At 42.1% G+C, this 12,319-nt stretch overlaps 1 protein-coding gene across 1 annotated transcript; it reads right to left on the minus strand.

Moving 5' to 3' along the window:
- Positions 1 to 4,680: 4,680 nt before the first annotated feature.
- LOC135551668 (large ribosomal subunit protein eL30-like) lies at positions 4,681 to 10,464 on the minus strand. Its single transcript, XM_064982846.1, has 5 exons — positions 10,402 to 10,464; positions 10,238 to 10,286; positions 9,432 to 9,577; positions 5,732 to 5,862; positions 4,681 to 4,775 (listed from the first exon to the last, which is right to left on the minus strand). The coding sequence occupies exons 2-5, from the start codon at positions 10,256 to 10,258 to the stop codon at positions 4,687 to 4,689; spliced, it is 387 nt and encodes a 128-aa protein (XP_064838918.1). The 5' UTR covers positions 10,259 to 10,286; positions 10,402 to 10,464; the 3' UTR covers positions 4,681 to 4,686.
- Positions 10,465 to 12,319: the final 1,855 nt, after the last annotated feature.

Consider the following 12,319-nt stretch of genomic DNA (forward strand, 5'->3'; position numbering starts at 1 on the left):
ATGTAGTTGTATTCTATCTTGTGGCAGGAGGCAGTCATTATAGAATGTAGTTGTATTCTATCCTGTGGCAGGCCATGTCATTATAGAATGTTGTTGTATTCTATCCTGTGGCAGGAGGCCGTGTCATTATAGAATCTAGTTGTATCTATCCTGTGGCAGGCCGTGTCATTATAGAATGTAGTTGTATTCTATCCTGTGGCAGGAGCCGTGTCATTATAGAATGTAGTTGTATTCTATCCTGTGGCGGCCGTGTCATTATAGAATGTAGTTGTATTCTATCCTGTGGCAGGAGGCCGTGTCATTATAGAATGTAGTTGTATTCTATCCTGTGGCAGGAGGCCGTGTCATTATAGAATCTAGTTGTATCCTATCCTGTGGCAGGCCGTGTCATTATAGAATGTAGTTGTATTCTATCCTGTGGCAGGCCGTATCATTATAGAATGTAGTTGTATTCTATCCTGTGGCAGGAGGCCGAGTCATTATAGAATGTAGTTGTATTCTATCCTGTGGCAGGCCATGTCATTATAGAATGTTGTTGTATTCTATCCTGTGGCAGGAGGCCGTGTCATTATAGAATCTAGTTGTATCCTATCCTGTGGCAGGCCGTGTCATTATAGAATGTAGTTGTATTCTATCCTGTGGCAGGAGGCCTGTCATTATAGAATGTAGTTGTATTCTATCCTGTGGCAGGCCGTGTCATTATAGAATGTAGTTGTATTCTATCCTCTGGCAGGAGGCCGTGTCATTATAGAATGTAGTTGTATTCTATCCTGTGGCAGGAGGCCGTGTCATTATAGAATCTAGTTGTATCCTATCCTGTGGCAGGCCGTGTCATTATAGAATGTAGTTGTATTCTATCCTGTGGCAGGAGCCGTGTCATTATAGAATGTTGTTGTATTCTATCCTGTGGCAGGAGGCCGTGTCATTATAGAATCTAGTTGTATCCTATCCTGTGGCAGGCCGTGTCATTATAGAATGTAGTTGTATTCTATCCTGTGGCAGGAGGCCGTGTCATTATAGAATGTAGTTGTATTCTATCCTGTGGCAGGCCGTGTCATTATAGAATGTAGTTGTATTCTATCCTGTGGCAGGAGGCCGTGTCATTATAGAATGTAGTTGTATTCTATCCTGTGGCAGGAGGCCGTGTCATTATAGAATCTAGTTGTATCCTATCCTGTGGCAGGCCGTGTCATTATAGAATGTAGTTGTATTCTATCCTGTGGCAGGCCGTATCATTATAGAATGTAGTTGTATTCTATCCTGTGGCAGGAGGCCGAGTCATTATAGAATGTAGTTGTATTCTATCCTGTGGCAGGCCATGTCATTATAGAATGTTGTTGTATTCTATCCTGTGGCAGGAGGCCGTGTCATTATAGAATCTAGTTGTATCCTATCCTGTGGCAGGCCGTGTCATTATAGAATGTAGTTGTATTCTATCCTGTGGCAGGAGGCCGTGTCATTATAGAATGTAGTTGTATTCTATCCTGTGGCAGGCCGTGTCATTATAGAATGTAGTTGTATTCTATCCTCTGGCAGGAGGCCGTGTCATTATAGAATGTAGTTATGATTCTATCCTGTGGCAGGAGGCCGTGTCATTATAGAATCTAGTTGTATCCTATCCTGTGGCAGGCCGTGTCATTATAGAATGTAGTTGTATTCTATCCTGTGGCAGGAGGCCGTGTCATTATAGAATGTTGTTGTATTCTATCCTGTGGCAGGAGGCCGTGTCATTATAGAATCTAGTTGTATCCTATCCTGTGGCAGGCCGTGTCATTATAGAATGTAGTTGTATTCTATCCTGTGGCAGGCCGTGTCATTATAGAATGTAGTTGTATTCTATCCTGTGGCAGGCCGTGTCATTATAGAATGTAGTTGTATTCTATCCTGTGGCAGGCCGTATCATTATAGAATGTAGTTGTATTCTATCCTGTGGCAGCCGTGTCATTATAGAATGTAGTTGTATTCTATCCTGTGGCAGGCCGTATCATTATAGAATGTAGTTGTATTCTATCCTGTGGCAGTAGGCCGTGTCATTATAGAATGTAGTTGTATTCTATCCTGTGGCAGGCCGTATCATTATAGAATGTAGTTGTATTCTATCTTGTGGCAGTAGGCCGTGTCATTATAGAATGTAGTTGTATTCTATCCTGTGGCAGTAGGCCGTATCATTATAGAATGTAGTTGTATTCTATCCTGTGGCAGGAGGCCGAGTCATTATAGAATGTAGTTGTATTCTATCCTGTGGCAGGCCATGTCATTATAGAATGTTGTTGTATTCTATCCTGTGGCAGGAGGCCGTGTCATTATAGAATCTAATTGTATCCTATCCTGTGGCAGGCCGTGTAATTATAGAATGTAGTTGTATTCTATCCTGTGGCAGGAGGCCGTGTCATTATAGAATGTAGTTGTATTCTATCCTGTGGCAGGCCGTGTCATTATAGAATGTAGTTGTATTCTATCCTGTGGCAGGAGGCCGTGTCATTATAGAATGTTGTTGTATTCTATCCTGTGGCAGGAGGCCGTGTCATTATAGAATCTAGTTGTATCCTATCCTGTGGCAGGCCGTGTCATTATAGAATGTAGTTGTATTCTATCCTGTGGCAGGAGGCCGTGTCATTATAGAATGTAGTTGTATTCTATCCTGTGGCAGGCCGTGTCATTATAGAATGTAGTTGTATTCTATCCTGTGGCAGGCCATGTCATTATAGAATGTAGTTGTATTCTATCCTGTGGCAGGCCGTGTCATTATAGAATGTAGTTGTATTCTATCCTGTGGCAGGAGGCCGTGTCATTATAGAATGTTGTTGTATTCTATCCTGTGGCAGGAGGCCGTGTCATTATAGAATGTTGTTGTATTCTATCCTGTGGCAGGCCGTGTCATTATAGAATGTAGTTGTATTCTATCCTGTGGCAGGCCGTGTCATTATAGAATGTAGTTGTATCCTACCCTGTGGCAGGCCGTGTCATTATAGAATGTAGTTGTATCCTACCCTGTGGCAGGCCGTGTCATAAAAGAATGTAGTTGTATTCTATCCTGTGGCAGGCCATGTCATTATAGAATGTAGTTGTATTCTATCCTGTGGCAGGCCGTGTCATTATAGAATGTAGTTGTATTCTATCCTGTGGCAGGCCGTATCATTATAGAATGTAGTTGTATTCTATCCTGTGGCAGTAGGCCGTGTCATTATAGAATGTAGTTGTATTCTATCCTGTGGCAGGCCGTATCATTATAGAATGTAGTTGTATTCTATCTTGTGGCAGTAGGCCGTGTCATTATAGAATGTAGTTGTATTCTATCCTGTGGCAGTAGGCCGTATCATTATAGAATGTAGTTGTATTCTATCCTGTGGCAGGAGGCCGAGTCATTATAGAATGTAGTTGTATTCTATCCTGTGGCAGGCCATGTCATTATAGAATGTTGTTGTATTCTATCCTGTGGCAGGAGGCCGTGTCATTATAGAATCTAGTTGTATCCTATCCTGTGGCAGGCCGTGTCATTATAGAATGTAGTTGTATTCTATCCTGTGGCAGGAGGCTGTGTCATTATATAATGTAGTTGTATTCTATCCTGTGGCAGGAGGCCGTGTCATTATAGAATGTAGTTGTATTCTATCTGGTGGCAGGCCGTGTCATTATAGAATGTAGTTGTATTCTATCCTGTGGCAGGAGGCCGTGTCATTATAGAATGTAGTTGTATTCTATCCTGTGGCAGGAGGCCGTGTCATTATAGAATCTAGTTGTATCCTATCCTGTGGCAGGCCGTGTCATTATAGAATGTAGTTGTATTCTATCCTGTGGCAGGCCGTATCATTATAGAATGTAGTTGTATTCTATCCTATGGCAGGAGGCCGAGTCATTATAGAATGTAGTTGTATTCTATCCTGTGGCAGGCCGTGTCATTATAGAATGTAGTTGTATTCTATCCTGTGGCAGGCCGTGTCATTATAGAATGTAGTTGTATTCTATCCTGTGGCAGGAGGCCGTGTCATTATAGAATGTAGTTGTATTCTATCCTGTGGCAGGAGGCCGTGTCATTATAGAATCTAGTTGTATTCTATCCTGTGGCAGGAGGCCGTGTCATTATAAAATGTTGTATTCTATCCTGTGGCAGGAGGCCGTGTCATTATAGAATGTAGTTGTATTCTATCCTGTGGCAGGCCGTATCATTATAGAATGTAGTTGTATTCTATCCTGTGGCAGTAGGCCGTGTCATTATAGAATGTTGTTGTATTCTATCCTGTGGCAGGCCGTGTCATTATAGAATGTTGTATTCTATCTTGTGGCAGGAGGCCGTGTCATTATAGAATGTTGTATTCTATCTTGTGGCAGGAGGCCGTGTCATTATAATATAATAATAATATATCTTGTTAGCAGGCGCTTTTGTCCAAAGCGACTTACATGTAGGGCCACTATTCTATGGGTGGTCCCAGGAGGCCCACGACGCATTATTGAATGTTGTATGCTCTATCGACTGAGCCAGGAGGACCCTATATAGAATGTTGTATTCTATCTTGTGGCAGGAGGCCGTGTCATTATAGAATGTAGTTGTATTCTATCCTGTGGCAGGCCGTGTCATTATAGAATGAAGTTGTATTCTATCTTGTGGCAGGAGGCCGTCGTATTCTGACGCGGTCTAGTAACTAAATGTTTGTGCACACTAAGACAGACAGACCAAAGAAACACCATTCAACCAAGTTTATTTGTAACATTAAGAGTGAAATGTCTACTTCTCCCCTGCGGCTGGTCTGGCATACTCCTGATGATGTCAGAATCACCTGTTAATAGACCAATATTACATTTAGCATACAAGATCCAATCAACAACACAGGTGATATAGGTAAAACCAGTTGTGTAAAGTACTTTATCAATATGTTTGACTACTTTTACTTCACTCCTAAAGAAAACAGTATTTTTTACATTTTGAATACTTGAGGAAAAAGGTCTGATTCACACACTTAAAGGGAACGTCCCTACTGCCTCTGATCTGGCAGAATCACTAAACATTTGTAAATTGTTTGAGCATGCCCCTGACTATCCGCAAATAAATAAATAGAAAATGTGGCCTTCTGCTTTGCTTAAGATAAGGACTTTTATAAATGATTTACACTTATCAAAAGTACCAATACTTTCAGACCCTGTAGTGTTGTTTTTGCATTAAAACAGCAGAAAATACAATATTTGTGGTTATAGAAAACATTTCACATCGGTTTAGATGGTACAATGATACTCTAAACTATACTTGTTTTGTCACAAAATGAAATTAGCGAACTAACAGAATTTTAGAAACCAGGAAATGGTAGCGCAATTAACTTGGAGACCTAAGGCATTGTCACTAATGAGGCAGGAAGTAACTGACTAGAGCAGAGCGCCCAGTCAGTTCAGGTAAATGCACCATTGGGTGTTTAGCTAGTGATTCACTAGTGCTGGTCAGACCACCGTATATACAACTGGTGCAAAAATCCACAACAGGAAAATTAGTGCGCAACGGTGCAAGACAAACACATCTACACATTCGTGAAAAACGATTAAATCAAACATACTCATGTCATGTGAAAGTAGAGCAGTTTGATAAGGTTTTGTTGACCATTCTCCTGACGTTCATGTTATCTTTGAAAACAATGATGTTTGAATGAACCGTATCAAACTGCTCACTACTAAAGGATTGTCTGCAGACCATCCACCAACAGAATGGGCGTGGTAAACAGGACATGCAGTCTGATTGGACACTCACCGGGGTCGATGATAGCCAGTGTGCACACCCTGAAGTACTTTCCACAGGCCGTGCCCAGCTCGATGTTGTTCCCACTGTAGTGATGGACGCCAGTCTTGGCCAACATGGCATAGTACTCCACTTCAGACTTCCTGAGGAGGACAAATACCTTTTATCAAAGTATGCCCATGTGTGTGTGTTACTGAATGAAACACGATCCTGTGTGTGTGTGTTACTGAATGAAACACGATCCTGTGTGTGTGTGTTACTGAATGAAACACGATCCTGTGTGTGTGTGTTACTGAATGAAACACGATCCTGTGTGTGTGTTACTGAATGAAACACGATCCTGTGTGTGTGTTACTGAATGAAACACGATCCTGTGTGTGTGTTACTGAATGAAACACGATCCTGTGTGTGTGTTACTGAATGAAACACGATCCTGTGTGTGTGTGTGTGTTACTGAATGAAACACGATCCTGTGTGTGTGTGTTACTGAATGAAACACGATCCTGTGTGTGTGTGTTACTGAATGAAACACGATCCTGTGTGTGTGTTACTGAATGAAACACGATCCTGTGTGTGTGTGTTAAATGAAACACGATCCTGTGTGTGTGTTGTTACTGAATGAAACACGATCCTGTGTGTGTGTGTGTGTTAAATGAAACACGATCCTGTGTGTGTGTGTTACTGAATGAAACACGATCCTGTGTGTGTGTGTACTGAATGAAACACGAACTGAATGAAACACGATCCTGTGTGTGTGTGTTACTGAATGAAACACGATCCTGTGTGTGTGTGTTACTGTGTGTGTGAATGTTACTGAATGAAACACGATCCTGTGTGTGTGTGTTACTGAATGAAACACGATCCTGTGTGTGTGTGTTACTGAATGAAACACGATCCTGTGTGTGTGTGTTACTGAATGAAACACGATCCTGTGTGTGTGTGTTACTGAATGAAACACGATCCTGTGTGTGTGTGTTACTGAATGAAACACGATCCTGTGTGTGTGTGTGTTACTGAATGAAACACGATCCTGTGTGTGTGTGTGTGTTACTGTGAAACACGATCCTGTGTGTGTGTGTGTGTTACTGAATGAAACACGATCCTGTGTGTGTGTGTGTTTACTGAATGAAACACGATCCTGTGTGTGTGTGTTACTGAATGAAACATCCTGTGTGTGTGTGTGTGTTACTGAATGATCCTGTGTGTGTGTGTGAAACACGACTGAATGAAACACGATCCTGTGTGTGTGTGTTACTGAATGAAACACGATCCTGTGTGTGTGTGTGTGTTACTGAATGAAACACGATCCTGTGTGTGTGTGAAACACGATCCTGTGTGTGTGTTACTGAATGAAACATCCTGTGTGTGTGTGTGTGTGTGTTACTGAATGAAACACGATCCTGTGTGTGTGTTACTGAATGAAACACGATCCTGTGTGTGTGTGTGTTACTGAATGAAACACGATCCTGTGTGTGTGTGTGTGTGTTACTGAATGAAACACGATCCTGTGTGTGTGTGTGTGTTACTGAATGAAACACGATCCTGTGTGTGTGTGTGTGTTACTGAATGAAACACGATGTGTGTGTGTTGTGTACTGAATGAAACACGATCCTGTGTCTGAATGAAACTACTGAATGAAACACGATCCTGTGTGTGTGTGTTACTGAATGAAACACGATCCTGTGTGTGTGTGTGAATGAAACACGATCCTGTGTGTGTGTGTTACTGAATGAAACACGATCCTGTGTGTGTGTGTACTGAATGAAACACGATCCTGTGTGTGTGTTACTGAATGAAACACGATCCTGTGTGTGTGTGTTACTGAATGAAACACCTGATCCTGTGTGTGTGTTACTGAATGAAACACGATCCTGTGTGTGTGTGAATGAAACACGATCCTGTTACTGAATGAAACACGATCCTGTGTGTGTGTGTGTACTGAATGAAACACGTGTGTGTGTGTGTCCTGTGTGTGTGTGTACTGAATGAAACACGATCCTGTGTGTGTGTGTGTGTGTTACTGAATGAAACACGATCCTGTGTGTGTGTGTGTGTGTTACTGAATGAAACACGATCCTGTGTGTGTGTTACTGAATGAAACACGATCCTGTGTGTGTGTGTTACTGAATGAAACACGATCCTGTGTGTGTGTGTGTGTTACTGAATGAAACACGATCCTGTGTGTGTGTGTGTGTTACTGAATGAAACACGATCCTGTGTGTGTGTGTTACTGAATGAAACACGATCCTGTGTGTGTGTGTTACTGAATGAAACACGATCCTGTGTGTGTGTGTTACTGAATGAAACACGATCCTGTGTGTGTGTGTTACTGAATGAAACACGATCCTGTGTGTGTGTGTTGTTACTGAATGAAACACGGCCTGAATGAAACACGATCCTGTGTGTGTTACTGAATGAAACATCCTGTGTGTGTGTGTTACTGAATGAAACACGATCCTGTGTGTGTGTGTTACTGAATGAAACACGATCCTGTGTGTGTGTGTGAAACACGATCCTGTGTGTGTGTGTTACTGAATGAAACATGATCCTGTGTGTGTGTGTTACTGAATGAAACATGATCCTGTGTGTGTGTTACTGAATGAAACACGATCCTGTGTGTGTGTTACTGAATGAAACATGATCGTGTGTGTGTGGGGAAAGCAACATGAACACAAGTACACTGCAACAGTGATCCACTTCTGTCTAATGCAGTAGTTGTTTGGGGCTCCCTAGTGGCGCAGCGCTATATGGCAGTGCTAGAGGCGCTCCTACAGACCCTGGTTTGATTCCAGGCTGAATCACAACCGGCCATGATTGGGCATCCCATAGGGTTGCGTACATTTGGCCCAGCATCGTCCGGGTTAGGGTTTGTCCGTCATTGTAAAATAAGAATTTGTTCTTATTAACTGACTTGTCTAGTTACATAAAAAAGGTACAGAAAGCGAGAAAAGGCTAGTTGTTTTCTCAAGGTGTCTGATCGCTGAACGACCAACTGCAGGTGCAGCCAGTAACACATAACCAGCCCTCATTTCAATGTTCCTCCTGTTCTTACACACCTGCAAGCAGACCAATACAGGTGTGCCTTTGTAGGAGGATTACAGAACATTTAAATTACCCATAAGACACACAAGCAACACTTAATATGCTTATTTGGTTAATTCAATATGACTAACTTTTTGAAACACTTATGGAAGTAGAAATTGAACTATTCCTAGGATTACCGGGACCCCATTAGGAAGATTGTAAGTCCATCACACCAAGCCTAACTACCCAGCTGGCTTTGAAAATCCATTCACATGGTCCCAGACACTATGGTGGATGAGGGCCCTGACATGTATTCATTCAATCGGATTCCGGTGCAAGCCGTGATGTCTATTGCAAAACCCTTTGCAACGGGAACTGTTAACCATTTACTCCAGTGACTTACATATCCAACAGCAACTCTAGTTTCCATTTGGCGCAAACGGTTTCCATTGCAAAATGCTTTGTAAATGAATCTGACTAATGAACACAACTCAGGCTAGCACAGTAGACTTTAGCTCACCAAGTTTGCATGAAAAGTGTATTTTTCTCTTTTCTTCACCTTTATTTAACCAGGTAGGCAAATTGAGAACAAGTTCTCATTTACAATTGCGACCGACCGGTATTATTGATAGCTTTAACTTCATTAGTGAATACTGCTACATAATTGTGATGTCGGCCAACTAGTTACCTGAGGGCAGGTGTGTTGTTGGCCAGGATGACCAGCTTGGCTTTCCCCTGGCGGATCATCTTCTGGGACTGCTTGTATCCCAGAACGTATTTACCGCTCTTCATCACCAGCTGGAGACGGGAGTTTATGGACTCCAGGGACTTTTTCTACCACCAAAAAAACAATTGGTGTTTAGAGACAAACATTTGTAAATATAGCCCATATCCATTGAACCAAACATGATACGGTCTGTAATTGAGATTGGGGCGGCAGCGTAGCCTAGTGGTTAGAGCCTTGGACTAGTAACCGAAAGGTTGCAAGTTCAAATCCCTGAACTGACGAGGTAAAAATCTGTCGTTCATGAACAAGGGATGAACAAGGGAGTAAACCCACTGTTCCTAGGCCATCAATTAAATTAATTTGTTCTTAACTGACTTGTCTAATAAAAAAATTACATGTGATTTGAGTGCATAAAGCATACTCGTTAATTTCTTAATCTGCTTGGCTGTTAGCCTGTTACATCGCGTTTCTCGATTAGCCAAATCAAAATACCCCAATGCAATCATTCAAATTGCCGTCTGGACAACTGGTTAAAACGCTAACTGGAGAGTCGGCGAATGTTACTAGAGAGCTGGCTATATGGCTAGATTAGGCAAATTGGCAAAAACTAAAACTAGACATGTCCTGGGAATTAGAAAGTTGTATGTTAGGGCAAACTAAACATATGTACGGTCAACATTGCCAGGTAGCTCAAAACGTGATGGGTTAGCCCTGAAACCACGATTCCACGTGAGTTGCTTTCCACCGTTCATGAGAGCTCGACTCACCGTCTTCTTTGCGGCAACCATAGCTGCGATTTAGTCCGTTCTGGCCAACCTGAACAAAACATTAAGAGATTGGACAATTTTACGTTAGTAATCAACCGGGTGATGTGCACCAAAATGGCCTAAATATATTTATATTTAAAGAATAAACACAGAGCTGAACTTACAAGTATGTCGCTCCAATATGGCCTCGGAAAGAAAGGAAGTCCCAGGGTGCTTTGCGGCCCATTGGCTTGCTCATGCGGGACCGCCTGGGCTGGTACTGCGCAGACTCGCTGATCTGTGCAGAATGCGTGTTAACTAAAGCAGGTGCGCGCCATTTCAGGTGATTTGTAGATCAGATCATGTACACTGCGCCCTACCCAGCCCGATCATGTTATCGCGAGAAAGCAAGGGCCAATACACTACAGATCTAGAAACAGCTTTTAAGTGTTTATTTACCAACTGGAGGACAAAACGTCATAATAATGGCACAGAAGGAAGAGAAAGGCCCACTTCGGCGGAAAATATATCTCCCTCTCTGTGTGTCGAATTTGGTCAAAAATAAAATGAATGGCTTATTTGCTACGTGAGGGTTATTTGATCGAATACGTGACATCCCGGCAACTTTATATCGGAGTTGTCTAGAGACGGCTATGCATATTCATGTAATGAGGCTAGTAGCATAGCATCTCCATTGAATACAGGCAGTTGACATCACCAACGCTCATCGATTATTTTTAAAAGTATTATTTCAATAATGATATGTATCCCTATCATTTGTGACCACATGTCTCGGGATTGTGCGGGACAGTCCCGCATTTTGGCCCAAACAATCATGTCCCACATTTTATCAACACATTTAAACACCAAAAGTTGATTTGTCCCGTATTTCAGTCAGACATTCCGACTGGTCTCTTGCAATCACATTGAGCTCATGAAAGGAGCTATAGGCTATCATAAGGATGTGGAAGACTAAGCCACGGGTGACGTTAAACACTTGAGTTCTGATATTCTGCTGAGGACAAGAGATGTAGATCAATAGGCCGATCCTCAACCAATCATATTTCTCACATCTTATCGGGCTAAATTCCAGCTGAATTTGGAGAGGACAGTGAGGCCTAACAATTTACAAAAGGCGTGCTGAGTAAGAGCTACACCAGTAACTACATAGCCGTATTAAACTGAAAGGTAATTTCTTCAAACTTGTGAGGCTCTCCATCCTCATTATTTGCTGCCACTTGTTGGATCCTGTGTTTTACATTATAGCCATTACCATATATATGATTGAATGTTATCTGCTGTTGGCTTGTGTGGATGTATGTATGTGTTATGCAACATAGCTGATTTGAAACATTGTTAAAAGTATCAGGGCCATGGGACTTTCTCATGATGGAAAAATACAGAGAAGCATGAAGACAGGAACTGTTCAAATTAGTTGGGAGGGGGGCACATTCAGAGCTGGGTGTTGCGAGAACAAGCGGTCTTTTGTTAGATAACAGGAGCCAGGTGCGAGATAACGGTATGGAGCATGAGACCTGGATGTTCTTCACAAGCAAGTTACATTATGCCTGAGCGCCTGCAATAGACTGGACAAGTTTAAACCACGCCCGGTCTCCACTGTGATAGGCCAACAGACGGGTTGGAACTGTCTATCACAGTATAAAGAATACTGTTTTACATACGTCTTGTCAGTTCTCTGTTCTGCCCTGCGTGGTATTACAGTGAGCCCGTATATACGAAAGTTGCATTCGCCATTTATTACTTAGCTAATAAAAAATACATAGTATAAAATCGGTGACTCATTGTTATATTTATCCTGATACTAGATTCGAATTTACGCAACTCTAACACACTCTTCTCAATCCTGTTTAAAAATTCTCCCTTCCTAACTGATTTACATTCCCTGAGACCAACCATTAAAAAGTTTCCTTGGCCAAATATTACCAGATTTTCACAATTTTGCTAGGAAAAAGGAGTAGGAGTTGTGATTGAATTGTTCATTGGGTGCAGCGGACTGCAGGGGTGCAGTGCTGCCTCCCAGGGCGCACCAGAGCGTCGATCAGCCACATTTCACAATGGTGCTCATTTAGTAAAGTCAGATCA

Source organism: Oncorhynchus masou, chromosome 13 (genome assembly GCF_036934945.1).
Source record: "Oncorhynchus masou masou isolate Uvic2021 chromosome 13, UVic_Omas_1.1, whole genome shotgun sequence".
Classification (NCBI taxonomy): Eukaryota; Metazoa; Chordata; class Actinopteri; order Salmoniformes; family Salmonidae; genus Oncorhynchus; species Oncorhynchus masou.

Excerpts from the sequence above, each read along its gene's own strand:
- LOC135551668 (XM_064982846.1), bottom strand. The coding sequence starts at position 10,258 with ATGGTTGCCGCAAAGAAGACG. Across the intron at positions 9,578-10,237 it reads TGGTTGCCGCAAAGAAGACG|AAAAAGTCCCTGGAGTCCAT; the intron begins GTGAGTCGAGCT and ends TTTTGGTGGTAG. Across the intron at positions 5,863-9,431 it reads AACAACACACCTGCCCTCAG|GAAGTCTGAAGTGGAGTACT; the intron begins GTAACTAGTTGG and ends TGTCCTCCTCAG.